The 16,021-nt window shown below is 39.9% G+C and overlaps 1 protein-coding gene across 4 annotated transcripts in view; it reads right to left on the reverse strand.

The window, feature by feature from the left end:
* The window catches only part of RNF138 (ring finger protein 138), a 35,406-nt gene extending 21,636 nt beyond the window's left edge, over positions 1-13,770 (reverse strand). Inside the window, exons 1-2 of one of the 4 annotated variants that reach the window (XM_028524022.2) lie at positions 13,418-13,770; positions 12,770-12,956 (exon numbers count right to left, since the gene is read on the reverse strand). In XM_028524022.2, coding sequence (XP_028379823.1) covers positions 12,770-12,879 — 110 coding nt within the window. In that variant the 5' untranslated portion in view covers positions 12,880-12,956; positions 13,418-13,770. Of the gene's footprint in view, positions 1-12,769; positions 13,190-13,417 lie in introns of those variants that run through there. The other 3 variants (XM_028524021.2, XM_036009179.1, XM_028524023.2) reach the window with 3 other exon arrangements.
* Between the last annotated feature and the right edge of the window lie 2,251 nt (positions 13,771-16,021).

A 16,021-nucleotide genomic window follows, 5' to 3' on the forward strand; every position in this document is an offset into this window, starting at 1 on the left:
TCCTTTATTTTACAACCTTACTCAGTCATTTCTGTGAGCATCCTGATTACCAGTGTTTTGAACTCTGCATCTGATAGACTGGCTATTTCCTTGTCGCTCAGCTCTTTTTCTGGAGTTTTGATCTGTTCTTTCATTTGGGCCATATTTCTTTGTCTAGGCATGCCTGTAACTTTGTAAGGGCTGGACCCTTAGGTATTCGCCAGGGCAGTGCAACCCACAAGGCTGGCGGGGACAGAGAAGGAACAATGCCGCACAAGCAGCTCTCGCCCTGCTTTCAGTCACTTCTCCCACTACCCAAAAGTGAATTGGGTCCTTCTGGTGCTGATTCCTGGATGAGTGGGTGTGTTTACATTCTAGGACCCTGTGGGACCCTCCAACAGACTCTCCTCTGAGACTGGGAGTTCCTCCTGTAGCCACAACCCCCACAGATTTTTACACCCAGAGGTTTTGAGACTTCATTTCCCTGCACTGGAACCCTAGGTTTCGCAGTCTGTCTTGCTCCACAGTTGTTCCTCCCAGTTTATCCACACGTGAATGTGGAACCACCTGGTCCACCAACTTCCGCCTTGCCTGGTATCTTCTCCTTCCTGGCTGCCCATTTCTGCCCCTCCTACCAGTCTGGATAAATGTTTCTTCTTTAACTCCTTGGTTATCAGAGTTCCATACAGTTCAATTTTCTGGCAGCTCCTGTTGTTTTTGTTTTTAAATTGGTTGTTGTCCTCCTTTGGTTGTAGGAGGAAGCAAAGCATATATACCCAGGGCTCCATCTCGGCCAGAAGTCCAAATTAATGATTTTTTTCTACTTGTAATATTTTCCAGAGGGGCAATAAGAAAAATAGCTGACTTGCTAAAAAAATCAGATTGGCATCAAAATCATCAGCAATAACAAAGAGGTGACAAAACAATTAGAATGATGTGTCAAAGTTCTGAGGGAAAATGATTACAACCTAGAATTTAATCATCTTGATACTAAATCATCTGCTTCATATATGCTTGGCATTTCTGATACAATGCAATATATGCAATACAGAAAATCTTTGCATTCTGCAAAACCTAGGGCTTGTGAGGAAAAACCAACTAAAACTTACAGGGCTTGTGAGGAAAAAATAGTTGGGGTAGATTACCTGTGCAACCCTATCACCAGAGCACTTACAATAACCCAAACAATTCTAATAAAAATATTAACTCATTTAAAAAGACATTTAAGTTTCTAATAAACACATGACTCTAAAATTTTAGAAAGGGGTCAGAGGGTTATAAGGAATGGCTAAAGTTAGTAATTTTTTGTTCTTTTTATAAATCTCATTTATTTTGGGGGGGGGGGAGAGAGGAGGAAGGATAGGGGGAGAAACAACCATCAGTTGCCTCTCCCATGCCTGGCCTACAACCCAGGCATGTGTCCTGACCTGGAATCAAACCAGTGACCTTTTGGTTCACAGGCCAAAACTCAGTCCACTGAGCCACACCAGCCAGGGATGAAGCTAGTAAATTTTCAACAGCTTCTCCAAGAGAAAACTCATGGTCAAAATAAACAAAAAATGCAGGTTGGTGTTTTGTATAATAGTATATGATTCTGTGGCTTGTTATTCAGCTGAGTGTTAGTATACTTTGCTTCAGCTGCCATTCGCTAATAGCCCAAAAACATCAACGTGCAGGGTGGAAATCACATATATACCAATCTGTTGCAAAACAACAGAGTGTTTTCATTGTTCAGTCTTCACTTGTCTTTAACCCTGTTTGTGATCATTTGCTATGGAAAATTCCAACTTTTAATGTAATCTAAATTCATCACTTTCCCCTAAAATTACAGCTTGCACTTTTGTAGTCTTAAGCCTTCTCCCTCTCAAATTCAGAGATATTCCCCTTGCATGCACTAGAAATAGTTTTATCTTTCATAAATATGATGGCACAAATCAATGGGGGGAAATGGCTTGTTCAGTAAAACAGTATTTGGTTCATGGCTTTTCATGGAGTATCTATCTACTGTATACTATACATAAAAGTTTCCAGGTGGATTAAAACCTTAAATATGATGAGCCAAACTTCTAACAGAAATGCAACCGATAACATGTTCTATTAATCATTTATCTACTGCCAAATTAATATTATACCATGTTAATAACCATAGCTTCATAATGTCATGATACCCGGTACGGTTGGTTCTATGTTCTACTTTTTCTAAATATTCTTAGTTATTCGTGGCTATTAACTCATTATTGAAATTTTTTTTAAAGATTTTATTTATTTATTTTTTTAGAGAGGGAAGGAAGGGAGACAGAGAGACAGAGACATCAATGTGCGGTTGCTGGGGGTCATGGCCTGCAACCCAGGCATGTACCCTGACTGGGAATTGAACCTGAGACACTTTGGTTCGTAGTCCGCGCTCAATCCACTGAGCTACGCCAGCCAGGGCTCTCATTATTGAAATTTTTAAATCAGTTTTTCAAAGTCTACCAAAAGAATCATGTAGAGATTTTACTGTAATTGTATTAGCATTTTAAAAATTATCTGGGGAAGAACTGGCATCTTAATTTTAATTTTACTGAATCTCTCCATACATGTGTCATACCACTCATTCAGATTTCTTATACTTTTCAATGAAGTTTTTAAATTTTCCCTATGAAAGCCTCATAATTTTTATTATATTTATTCTAATAAACACTCTAAATATTCTAAATACATATACATTATTCTTTTATTGCTATCATAAATAGGGTTTTTCTTCTATTAATATCGTTGGTATAAAACGTTAATGATTTTTATCTGTTGTTCTTGTATCCAGAAATCTCTCCGTACTATCCTATTGGTTCTAAGATTCTTGAAATGAAAAAATTACAGAACTAGAGAATATTAAGGCTTGCCAAGGGTTAAGGAGGAGTGGGGTAGGATCAAGAGGAAAGTGGGTGTGGTTATAAAAGGACTATGTGAGGAATCTTTGTGGTAATGGAATGTTCTCTATCTTTACCAATGTAGATATCCTGATTATAGTTATACAGTGTTACCATCGGGGGAAACTGGTTCAGGGTACACAGGATTTTATTATTTTTTACAACTACGTGTAAAACTACAATGATCTCAAAATAAAAAGTTTAACTTAAAGGAAAGTTATTTTAAAAAGGGCAAAAATAATAAACCTACCAGATTTTTTTAAAGTACATGCCTACATATTATAATGCATACTCACTTCATAAATATGTATTAAGTACTTACTACATAACAGACACTAGGTATACTGCAGGTAACAAAAGAAACAAAAATCCCTACCCTGCCTGACCCTGATGGGATTTACAGAATTGTGTGCATGCAGGAACTTGTGGCACTGTGTGTATATGCTATATCCACACTCCACAAAATTTAACAAATCATAGTACTGTGCTAAAACTGCAAAGTAATTAATGAAAGTGAAGAATCCCCAAAAAATCTAATTATTTAAAGAATTCAAATATACTAAAAGATTTTTAAAATAATGCAAAAAGAATACCTGCTAGACTGATTAAGGATGTCAAAATAAGATTCAAAGGCACAATCATATTATCTCAGCAAATCCCAGACAGGTCCAAAAGATGAACCATTTTTTTAAAAAGATTTAACAAATTAAAAAAATGAATAGCATTATAACTTTAGATAACCAAATATCTCAAATCTGAACATATAAGATAAAAATACACAAAGGAAAAGTAACTAAATAGAAAAATAATATAAAATAAGTATAAATTATAATAGATTATAATTAAGGCCCAGGTTGGGTAACTCAGTTGTTTAGAGCATCGTCCCAATATGTCATGGTTGCCAGTTCGATCCCCAGTCAGGGCACATACAAGAATCAACCAATGAATGCATAAGTAAGTGTAACAACAAATCGATGTGTGTGTCTCTCTCAATCTATAAAAAAATGAAATTAGACTAGCATTAAAAATAGCCATAAAAATTATTACAAATGTACTGTAATTTTACCCATAGTAAAATTATAAATTAGTATATAAAAATTTAAAGTGGAAAAATGCACATAGCCTTGTTAGGAACCACAGAAATAGATTTTAAAGTAATTCTAACTACCATTGGGAGCTGTATTAAACTAGCAAAAAATTGTTTTAAAAAAGTTGGCAAAGATGATGGAATACAGATACACTTTTTTAAAAATTGTATTTATTTATTTTCAGAGAAAGGAATGGAGGGAGAGAGGGAGAGAAACATCAAGGTATGGTTGCCTCTTATGTGCCCCCCCCCCACACTAGGAACCTGGACAGCAACCCAAGACTGTGCCCTGACCAGGAATTGAACCAGGGACCCTTTGGTTCTCAGCCCACACTCAATTCACTGAGCTACACCAGCCAGGGCCAAATACACTTTTATAGTATTAATGGTATTTTGTAAGTTAGCCCAATTTTGTGGAAAGCAACATGACATTTATAAAAAAGAGCAGTCACTCTTTATTGAATACTTAATATGTGCTAGACAATGTTTCAGAAAACTTATATTCATTACCTTCAATTCTTAAAAATAAGTGTTTTAAAAGACACTAAGTTTCCTCATTTGTAAAATAAAGATGAGGAAACTAAAGCTCACAAAACAGCTTCTTTAAAATTAAGAGACTAAAGGCTAAAAGATGTTCCTTCACTAAAATACAAGGCCCAGAATGTTCCCTCTACCCCAGAACATTCTGTACACAAACACAGCCCCCTCTAAGCCCTGACCAGGTACCTCAGTTGGTTAGACCACTGTCCCAATACGCCAGGGTTGCAGGTTCAATCCCTCACTAGGGTACATACAAGAATCAATCAGTGAAGGCATAAATGAGTGGAGCAACAAATCAATGTTTCTCTCTCTCCCTCCCCACTTCCTCTCTCTCTAAAAAAAAATCAATAAAATAAATTCTTTAAAAAAACAACCACAGCCCTCTATAACTGAATACCTATATACCACTTAAATCTCAGCAACAGTATCTCTTCCTCAAGAAAAGGTCTTTGACAACCTACTCATCCTCCCCCAACTCACCTAAGATCTGATCCCCTTCTTATACGTTCTCAGAACCTAAGTTTGTAACTACACGTTTATCTGAATATTTATGTGAATGAAAATACGTCTCAGCCCCAGCTGGTGTGGCTCAGTGGATTAAGTGCTAGCCTGTAAACCCAAAGGTCACCAGTTTGATTCCCAATCAGGGCACATGCCTGGGTTGCAGGCCAGGTCCCTAACAAGGGGCTCATGAGAGGCAACCACACATTAATGTTTCTCTCCCTCTCTTTCTCCCTCCCTTACCCTCTCTAAAATAAACAAACAAAATCTTTAAAAATAAAAAAAATTACAAAAAGAAAATACATCTCAATAACACAAGCTCCAAGAGAGCAGGGATCATCATATCTAACTCTTTAACATTGTATGCCCAGCACAGAGTTAGGCAACTAATAGGCATTCATTAAATTTGTTAAAACAATGAATGCCAATTTACCTTAATCCAATCCAAAAACTATTAAATCTCTTAACCCAAAGATATAATCCATAGTCCTCAAATCAAAACCATGGGCACTTCCCACATACAAAACACTTTACTAAAGCTGTAATCATCCCTGTATGATACAGCTGACAAATTCCCCTGTACTCTACCCATTGACCCAGCATTTCAACCTGTGAAAATTTATCTTACAGGGAAAACTCTTACATGTGAAATAGTATTTATGTAAGTTTAATCATTGAGGTATATTCATAACAACAAATAATTAGGAACAGCCTAAATGCTCATCAATATTGGGACTGAATAAATAATGATACATCAAACGATGGAATACTAGTAGAATACTAAATTATATTCTATGAGGTCAGGAATTTTTATCTACATTAGTATTAGTATATAATGATTAGCGGATAATCATTATATTGTCCTCAAGTAGTCCTAAAACATCCATACAGACATTTAGTTCACACCAAAAGATCCTTGAAATACAGTACTATCAATAATGTCCATGGGCACATTTGGCCCATGCCAAATGCTCCTTGATATTTGGTGCTGCCAAAAAAGTCCATGGGTTCAAACAGCCATGTTTATTTTTACTTCTGATTTACAAAATTAATACATAAAAATACTGTCATGTTTTCTTGGTCATATAATTGTGTTGTATCTGTATTGCCAACAATAACCCTGCCTACTTCTATAGCCTAGTAGGTAGCCTAAAGATGGGCTGGCATGGACATCCCCATGGATGCTTTGGACCAAAGCATTTGGACCAAATGTCCTGCAAGGTACATAATGCATAGGCAACATTGGTTGAATGAATGAAAACTCAACAACCAAAAAAGAAGGTCATCTATGTACTAACACAGAATGATCACTGAGACAGTAACATGAAAATAACAAGGTACAAAGGAGTGTATACCATATACTGTTCTTTACGTGAAAAACAAGAAAATAATATTTACAACCTTGTTTATACACATATCACCAGAAAAATATATAACAGTGTAGGATACAGTCATATTATTCCCTTTATGCCTGTATAATTATGAATTAGAATATTCTCCATTCACCACATATCCTTTGGTATTAACTACCTGGACCAAAAGAACTAGAAATAGATGCCTTTCTATTTATAATAATAATCTAGCTTTTTGTGTATATGCTCCTTGCCCATTAATCACTTAGTAATAACCATCTTAGTGACCAAATCAGCTGTCCCAGTATAGCAGTGGTTGTGTTCAAGTAGCCCTTATTTTACTTACTAATGGCCCCAAAGTCATTCCTGTACTTTTATTACAGTATATTAATTATTGTTGTTAATTTCTTACAGTGCCTTAGAAATTAAACTTTATCATAGATATGTATAAGAAAAAACACTATATATATAGGGTTTCAATACTATCTACAATTATAAGAATCCACTGGGAGTCTTGGAATTTATCCCCCACTGATAAAGGGAGACAACTATACTGAAACTGCCAGACACCACAGAATAACATTTAGAGTTACAAGTTAGGAAAAGGCTGTGTGACGTCACTTTGTGTGCTAATTTGAATTTTGTTCAGCAAGAATTCACTCCCCACCCCTCCCATCATAAGAGCACCTAACATACTTCCCCTCACCATTGCTGTTGGGCATGGCCACGTGACTTGTTTCAATCAATGAATATGAGCAGAGGCTAGAAATAAGCCTGCCCACTTGGTCTTGTTTCTTGCACTTCTGACTCCAAAAGAATTACAGACATGTGGAACAGGCCTGAAAGCAACCTGTAACCTGGAGCCAAGCCCAGATAAGCCAACCTACATCAGTCAAACCACAGCTGATCTGTAGACTTATGAGCAATAAACACATGCCAATGTTGTATGTCAAAATTTTTTAAAATCTACCTTTTTCTGTGAAGTGTTGTAGTTATTAAACTAATGACATAATTTTATATTATGTATTTTGAAAACTGTTAGACATATATATATATTATGTACAAACATTACCTCACTTGTTCCTTGCAACAACCCTGTGAAATAGGTAACACATTTTTACCCATTTTATGGACAAAACAGGGTAAAAGGAATTAAATGACTTAACAAAGTGATACAGCTATTACCTGTGCCCTCGCAACACAAACCCATTGATCTCTTTATCCAATATTGAATGCATACTCATTCAGGTAAGTGAAAGTAGTCCTGAGGTACTGCCTTTATAGAGGTTATAGTCTAGCAGAAGTCAAATCATCTGATTCCAAAAATGTTGGTTATAAGCTGTGACAAGAAGTACAAAGGAAAGTTATTCAGGTCTTCTATCTCCAATTGGACTTGTTCCTTCTTCTGTATAACCAAACATGAGTCTATAAAATTGCTTATTCCTCATCTCCCTTTGTCCGGACTATTTGAATCTGCTAAACAGAGCTTATTAGAAAACAAAGTATAGAACAAGGAGGAAAAAAGATACAAATCAAGATTACTAAAACAATTCTTTTCACATATCAAAAGAGCCTGTGTCTTTAGCATAGTACATTACTCTGAAACACAACTTCAAAATGTTATCTTTAAGTTTCTTTCAACTTTAAACTAGGAGATGCTAGATGAATTTCTGTCCTTACCCATTCTCCTCTCCTAACAAAAGGTTGATCAACAGACACTGAGAGAATAAAACAACTTTCTCATCCATCACGTTCCTGATTTTAGTAAAATCTGTCACCTTTTATCCTCCTAGTCTTTTTAAAAAAGATTTTATTATTTTTAGAGAGAGGGGAAAGGAGGGAAAAAGAGAGGGAGAGAAACATCAGTGTGTGGTTGCTTCTCGTGCACCCACTACTGGGGACCTGGCCCACAACCCAAGCATGTGCCCTAGACTGGGAATGGAACCAGCACTCAATCCACTAAGTCATACCAGCCAGGGCTATCCTCCTAGTCTTATAATCAAAATCATTCCCCAAAATAACTTTTAAAAAATTAGACTTTTTAAGTTGGTCTTCAGGACTGAAAAGTAAGTCAATTTTCTGTTACATAATTAAATAGCATAGCTTTTAAAAATTATGTCATAGTCTTAAAAACCTTAAGGAAAAAGATGGTCTAGAGCAGCCATTTATTAAACTGGCAAGAACCCATATAAGCCTGGTTTTCAGAATTATAACAAATCTGCAGAAATAAGAATTTTTAAAATTACATATGCTCAAATAACAAGATACCAATAAAGTTATTAAAATTACAAGAACTATAAACTGAAAATTCAAGGACTAGATAATCCAAGGCAAGTTAATAGAGAATCATATAAATCTGTGCTTAATACGAAGTGGAAGCTGATTTACATTAGCTTACTTTAAGATTTTATTTATTTATTTTTAGAGAGAAAGGGAGGGGGAGAAACATCAATGTGTGGTTGCCTCTCAAGCACCCCTAACTGGGGATCTGGCCCACAACCCAGGCACGTTCCCTGACTGGGAATAAAACCAGCAACCCTTTGGTTGGTTCACAAGTCAGCACTCAGTCCACTGAGCCACACCAAGGAGGGCTACATTAGCTCATTTTAAAAGGTGCTTCCTTACAAAGATGCCTAAAAGCAAACAGATTAGATTTCCATATTAAGAATCTGGCAAGGCATCACTTTGTTATTATCTGTGATTTTCATTGTAATGGAGCTTACTCCTAACAATGAACAAGAGTTACTTATTTCCTTGACCATTCACAAAAGGAAAGAAAGATTACAAAGAACCACATCAAAGGAGATAAATACGTTACTACTATGTCAGTCTGTACCTTCTTCTGAAAACTGACTTCTGAAAACTGATCAACTTTAATATTCTTAATTCGACTTTACATGCTTTTCAAAATAGTGATCTGATACTCCTGATGATTGGTTTCCTTACAATTTTTCTGTTTCCACTGTGACATTCCATCCTGGGTTTCCTTCCTATCCTGCCCATTCCTTATCAGGCACTTTTCTTCACTCCACATTTTAAACTGTATTCAGAGCACTTTGTTCTGTCTAGGCTCTCTACCACCTTTCAATTTATATACCTCTTCATATGTCTATGTCCTTACTCAGTTTTAGATCCATGTATTCCAGACCTACATACACAAACCTAAAAAATGAATGTATCAAATCTCACATGATATCCTTAAAATGTCAGAAATCTCTTCTCTCCAGTTCCAGTATCATTTCCTTTGTTCAGGTTCCAATCATTTCTCTCCCTGACACAGCAATGGATGACCTCTTCAATAGCCTTACCACTAACAAGCTGGACCCCACTACTAAAGTGAACTTTCTAAAACTGAAATGTGACCATGCTACTCCTCTGCTAAAAACTGAATTGGTATCTATGGCTTTCAGGAAAAAGTTTTGGCTTACTCAGTAAATTCCTGCTAGTATCTCTACACTCTATCTCTACTACATTCCTCCTTTGGCTTCAGGCAAACATTGTAGACTGGAAAGTCATTCTCTGTAATCTCTGCTTGCCTCTGCATATGCTATGAACCTAATCCGGGTATTACCCAACAAATTCTGAATACCAATTCTGACCTAAAGTATTACTTCATCAAAAAAATCTCCCCTATAGTCAAAGGCTGATTTAGATACCTACTCTCAATGCTCACATAAAATTTTATACCTAAATCTCTTTCATATTAACCACATTCATATATAGGTCTTCTCCATTAGACTATTAACAGTCTCTAGTGATAAAGCACTTTGTTATTCCATGTACCTGACATACAGAAAATATTCAATGATTGCTGTTTGAAGGAATGAACGGGGATTAAATGAGAATTTATATTTTGGTGGAGTTACTCTAACAAAAATGAACTTGCTCCTGTGGCTAGAAATAGTAATAGGCAAATGCTGTGCTGCCATTGAAATGGTAATGAAAACTTTACTTTTCTGCCCTGATTGGTGTGGTTCAGTGGATCAGGAGTCTGCCTACAAACCAAAGGGTTGTCGTCTGATTCCAGGTCAGGGCACGTGAGGCAATTGATAGATGTCTTTCTCACACATGGATATTTCTCTCGCTCTCTTTCTCCCTTACCCCACTCTAAAAATAAATAAAATCTTTTTTTTTAAAAAAGCAAACTTTATTTTCTAACAGACCCATTGTGCCACAGTGACCCAAAGCATTATCACCTCATCTCTCACTACTCATCAATCAAAAACTGACTTTGTAGCTAAATATAAATTTGTTTAAAGGCACAGGTTTGTCCTTTGTGAAAAGAGCAAAAGACATTGAAAACTTAGATTATTTAAAACAGAATTCTATTTTCCCACCACACTCTTCCAGTCAATGAGACCCTGTTCCACTATTCCCATCCCTTCCAAAACTCTGCCCCCTCCCCCACCCACCCACCCTTCTTTAATTCCTTGTTCAGCCAGAACCCAGAGCAACTTTGTGTATTGGAGGTTTGAGGGAGGGGGCAAAAGACAGGAGATGGGGGAGGATGTTAGAGTAGTGTTCAATCCTCTTAACAAAATCTGCTGTGTTTCATTTCATTTCCATATCTAGTCTGATCACAGCCAAGCCCAATGAGTTGATCTCAGAAAGGTCCTCAGCGATCATCTCCACTCTTTTACGTAACCTTAAGGTCAAGCCAAATTTCAGTCTGATTTTAAACGATCCATAAGGGAAACAGATGAGCAAACTGCTTGGAATTTTGAGGGGAACTAGAGATTACAATGAGTTCTATAGGGTCAGTGACCCAGAGGGTAACTGAAATTATTCTGTCCAGAAAAATTCACTTCCTCTCACTCTGCCCTTCATTCCTTTCTTCCACCCACTGCTAGCACAAGCACAGGAAAGGCAATAATTTATGATCATGAATACTGACAGATTAAATGCTACAAAACATACATTGTGCCCTAGACATTTCAAAATAGTTCAAAATATTTTTCTAAAAGTCAACATTTGTTGTTCCAAATAATGAAGTAATTTCACACTGTCACTTACCTCCCTTAAACAACAAACACATAAATGGCATAATGAAAAGTCATAATGGCATGACTCTATCATGAAAGGCCACATACTCCTGGCTCACATCACCACAGAATACAAATAAGGTAGGCAGTAGAGTTAAGATTGAAGATCACAGTTAGAACAGTGGATATCAAAAAACAACTGAAATAAAATTTCTGACTGACCCAAAATTCAATCCATTCTTTAGAAAACTATAGAACCTCCCTCTCAAAAAAAATAAGGGTGGGAGGGAGGCGAGGAATGTATTTAGGAACTTGTTTGATTCTTCTCAGCTACTTTCAAGCACAAAGAACTTTTAAGCTTGAGTGTGTTCTTCTGAAATAAAGATTTCCAGACCTCACCTTCCAGAAATTATTTTGTAAGTATGGAATGGAGCCTGGGAATTGATATGTTTACTTAAAAAGTTGCCCAGGGGCTCTGATCAGCAGCCAGGTTTGCCAGAAGTGCCTTTTCAAGAAGGGCTCCTTCCAACCCTTACTGACATTCCAGCAGTCTATGAAATTATCGAAGCTCTTCCTATAAAAATATGCCAAATCAAACACCATGACACCTCACCTAATCCCTCTGTGTTCTCCCTCACCCGTCGGGTTACTGACTTATTTTCAGTTAATTCCCTGTAACAGCGGTCTTCCTTTCTTATCTCCACCCTTGTAATAACCAAGTAATAAGCAAAAGGGTAAAACAAAGGGAAATTATCACGTCAATACCCGGAAATCCTGTCACTTCCAACATATGAGAGAAGAAAACCCCCTCTAGATCATTCTAACATGTACTAAATTTAAACGAAACAAAACACTTTCAGAGGAGGTCTGGGAAGCAGGGTTGGAGGGTAAGGTAAGAGCTCTTAGAGTTGGAAAGGATGGACGAAGACCCTAAAGGAAGAGAAGGTACAACTTTAAAGCCGGGCAGCTCAGAGTAGGGCGAGCGGGCCCGTGCCGGCACCTCCTCGGAGGGCTTTGACACTCGACACCCAGCCTTCACTCAGGTTGCTAGGAAACAAAAAGGCTCCACGTTCCCTGCCATTCCTCCCTGGACGGGAGGAGAGGCGACGGGCCTCCGGGGCCTGAAGGCGCCACGGAGAAGGGGCTGGGCACTGCCCCCGAGGCGCAAAAACCAGGTAGAGCCGGAGAGCCGGGGACCCGGAGCTCGGGCTGAGGGACCGGGCGCCTCCAGAGGGCCCGGGGCCGGGAGGGAGGGCGAACCGGGCTCTCACGCATCGGAAATGGGCCCTCCGCGCAGAGCGGCGCTAGGGTAGGCCAGGACGAGCTCGGCTCCTGTCAGGGCGCCGCCGAGGGTCCGGGGCCGGATGCTGGGCCTAAACGACCACCCGGCACCGCGCAGAAGAGGGGGCGTCTACTCACACGTGCTGACAGGCAGCGGTCCGCACCGGCGTTTTGAGCACCTCCTGACAAACAGGGCAGTAGAAATCATCTTCGGTGTAAGAAGTGGCCGCGGAGAGGTCCTCGGCCATGGCGAGGGTGGTGAATCAAGGCGGCAGCAGCGGCCGAGGTGGCAGAGACCGCCCGGGCCCGACTCCCTGCGTGAACTCTGAGGAGGAGGGGACGTGTGAAGAGGTGGCTCGCGCCAGGAAGGGGGCGGGGCGGGCGACGGCGGGGCGGGGCCTGACGCTGAGATACCACTGCCGCGGGCGAGCTCCAGGCTGCTGCCGCCGCCCCGGCGGGACCCGGAAGCGGTGCCTGGCGGGAGTCTACGATGGAAAAAAACCGGCGATTGGTTTCTCTTTCACTTCTACCCCAAGCTGTAAGAACAAGAGGCCGCACCCCTCTTTTGGGAGGGGCTCCCGCGGCCACTCCGGTACTGGTACTCTGGAGCGCGGCCTCGGCTCCACCCTTATCCTCTACTTCGCTGCCGGCCTCCTTTCCCCGCACTTTTAGGCTCCTTTTCCTCGCCCCGAGTGTCTATCCCGCAGGCCACGTCTCCCCGCTGCAACCCACTCTTTCCCCCTGCTCCGCGCCCGGCCCCTCCCGTCCTCTGTCGTTGACACTCACTTGGAACTCCGCAGTGGCGTGGCTGATGGAGCTTTCTCCCCCCACGTGGTGAAAGAGGTGGCCCTGCGCCGGCCTCGGACTCCTCTCGCCGCTGCTCCCTTCCTTGCGGAGGCCGGGAGGGGAGTGGCGGGCAATTTGCGCCGTGCTCATCGGCCCAAAACGGGGCCGGGCCCGATGCTCAGGGTGCACCGGAATCCCACCGCCCGCTCCAGCAGCTCTCCGGTGGCATTGCGCTGCTTGTGGACTGCCGGGCAGGTCACGGAACCCGAGGGGAAGGATGAGCGCTGGCGGAGGAATGGGAAGAGGGCAGGCTCCTTAGCAACGGCGCGCGGCACCTTCAGCAGGTTGTGACGTAAACAGCTGGGTGCCCACCTGTATGGCCTCCACCCCACCTCCCTACAGCGGGGACCTCATTTCTTTCACAACTATAGATTATATTGGGTTTCTCAGGAATTTTTAATCAGAAAATGCCACCCCTAATGTTAAAGATTTGAAAGATGTGGCCCTTACTACTTGTCTTTGTCATAATGTTCTGATGGTGTCAAGTTGTATTATGAAGCAATAATATCCTTTTGGGGATTTTAATCCCGGGCAGGGGTGGGGGGTGCGGCGGGCGGAAATCTCGAGGTTTCCTTTTTGCCCTCAGTGTTACTGATCACAGTTGCAGGTGCAGTCTTACACCCACACCTTTGTTTCGTTTCGGGTTTTGGTAGCTTTGAAGAAAAACAAAGTAGAAGCATGGATCAAGACATTTAACCAACGTTACTCACTAAATATTATTTTTCATTTTTTAATTTTTGATTTTAGAAAGAGGGTAAAGGAGGGAGGAAGAGAGAGAGAAACGTAAATGTGAGAGAGAATGATTGGTTGCCTTCCCCCACCGTGATTTGGGCCTGTGCCCTGTACCAGAATCGAACTGGCGACCGTTTGGTTTTCGAGAGGACGCACAACCGAGCCACAGCAGCCAGGGCTGTTTTAATGAACCTTAATTTGTTGATATATCCACATAATTGATAAATCTCTAAAATGGAATCACAATCATAACCATGAAAAGAGGAAGGAGGATCTGGAATATCATAAAGCATCTTCAGTTAACTTCGGGAGGTGGGGGTAAGGAGAGGTTTCATTAACATGCTGTGTTAACACTCTCCACCATGGTCTAATTAAATCATGAATAGAAGCCATTGAAGGGAGTAGTTAATTCAATTCTGTTGTGTATTGTCTAACATTGTCCTTGGTGCTATGTTAGATGCTTTGCAGATTTTACGAACTTTGCTGCAAGCTAGTTTACACTCTTGAATGTCTATAAAAATAAAAAGAAGAAAATATGGTATTTGCAAAAGCATTAAATTTTTCATTAACAGTTCTATATTGAGGGTAGGAAGCAGAATGATTGGATTTGTGTGGCTTAGAGAAAACAATGGAGATGGGTCTTAATGTGCATCTTAAAATTCCTGGAATAACACTGAATTCCTTCTAACAAACTACATACTGTATTTTTGTTTGTTCCTCCCTAACAAAAACAATGGAATTGAAGAAGTATAGTTAATTTTAGCTTCAGATTTCCTGGGAGGAGGAAAAGCACCTGATAGGAGGAACAGCTGATAGCAGTAATCCAGGTGCTTTTCAAATTCATGTATAGAGTGGTTCTTGGAGTCCAAATTTCACCTTATTGATAATATACTTCCAATCATTTCAATCATTTAGGAAGTATAGTTTCTACCTGGTAAGAGTGTTTCCCTTTACTCTTGGGGAATCCTTAACCAGAATATTCCTTTTGTAGCTTTATTTGCTTTATTCCTTCTGTGTAATGGCAGCCTTACTAGTGCCCTAATTGGAAATGTTTGTGTTGCTTTCTCATATATTCTGAGAAGTCATTTGGTATACCTGTAAGCATAACCATAAAAAAAATGTGGATATCAGGAAAATTTGGTTACCTGCTAAGAGTTAAGCTTAGAAAAAAATAAACTATAATTGCCAGACAACACAATCTTCTGTCCTGGCAGCAATTCATATGAAAAACTACTTGACATTTTTATGGCAATATCACAGATGTACTCAAAATACATTCAGCCATGTAACTAAAATGTCCTCAGCTTCTGGATAGCAGGAGAAAACTCCTAAGATTAGACCAATATGATGAACTTAGTTGCAACCATTTAAAGGGTTACTTTAAGTTTAGGTAAAACACTCAATCACTTAATAATCCATCTCTCTCAGTCTGCTCCCATCCAAATGACATCCTGGGGGATAGGAGGGAGGACTAGGAGTAGCGAACATAAACTTGAGACACTACTAGGGAATCTGGGTCCTGAGACCTGCACGGTCTCCTTTGAATTCTTGCTAGACTTTTCTGCAGTGGGGCTAATTTTGGTTGTGACCTGAGGTACAATGAAACTTGGCCATCCTACAGTTATCTATTAATGAAGATGGCTCTGGCCCATCTCAGCTGACTCAAGGGTTTATGGTGTCCCTGATTAATATAGCCTCACCAACACTTTAGAACCTTCTGAATGTCTATGGCAATCATCTTCTAGTTCCTTGACTCTTAACATGGCAAGTGCCTTAGTACGGCCTTATACTCACTGTCAACACAGCATTGTC

This window comes from Phyllostomus discolor, chromosome 9, assembly GCF_004126475.2.
Source record: "Phyllostomus discolor isolate MPI-MPIP mPhyDis1 chromosome 9, mPhyDis1.pri.v3, whole genome shotgun sequence".
In the NCBI taxonomy this organism is placed as follows: Eukaryota; Metazoa; Chordata; class Mammalia; order Chiroptera; family Phyllostomidae; genus Phyllostomus; species Phyllostomus discolor.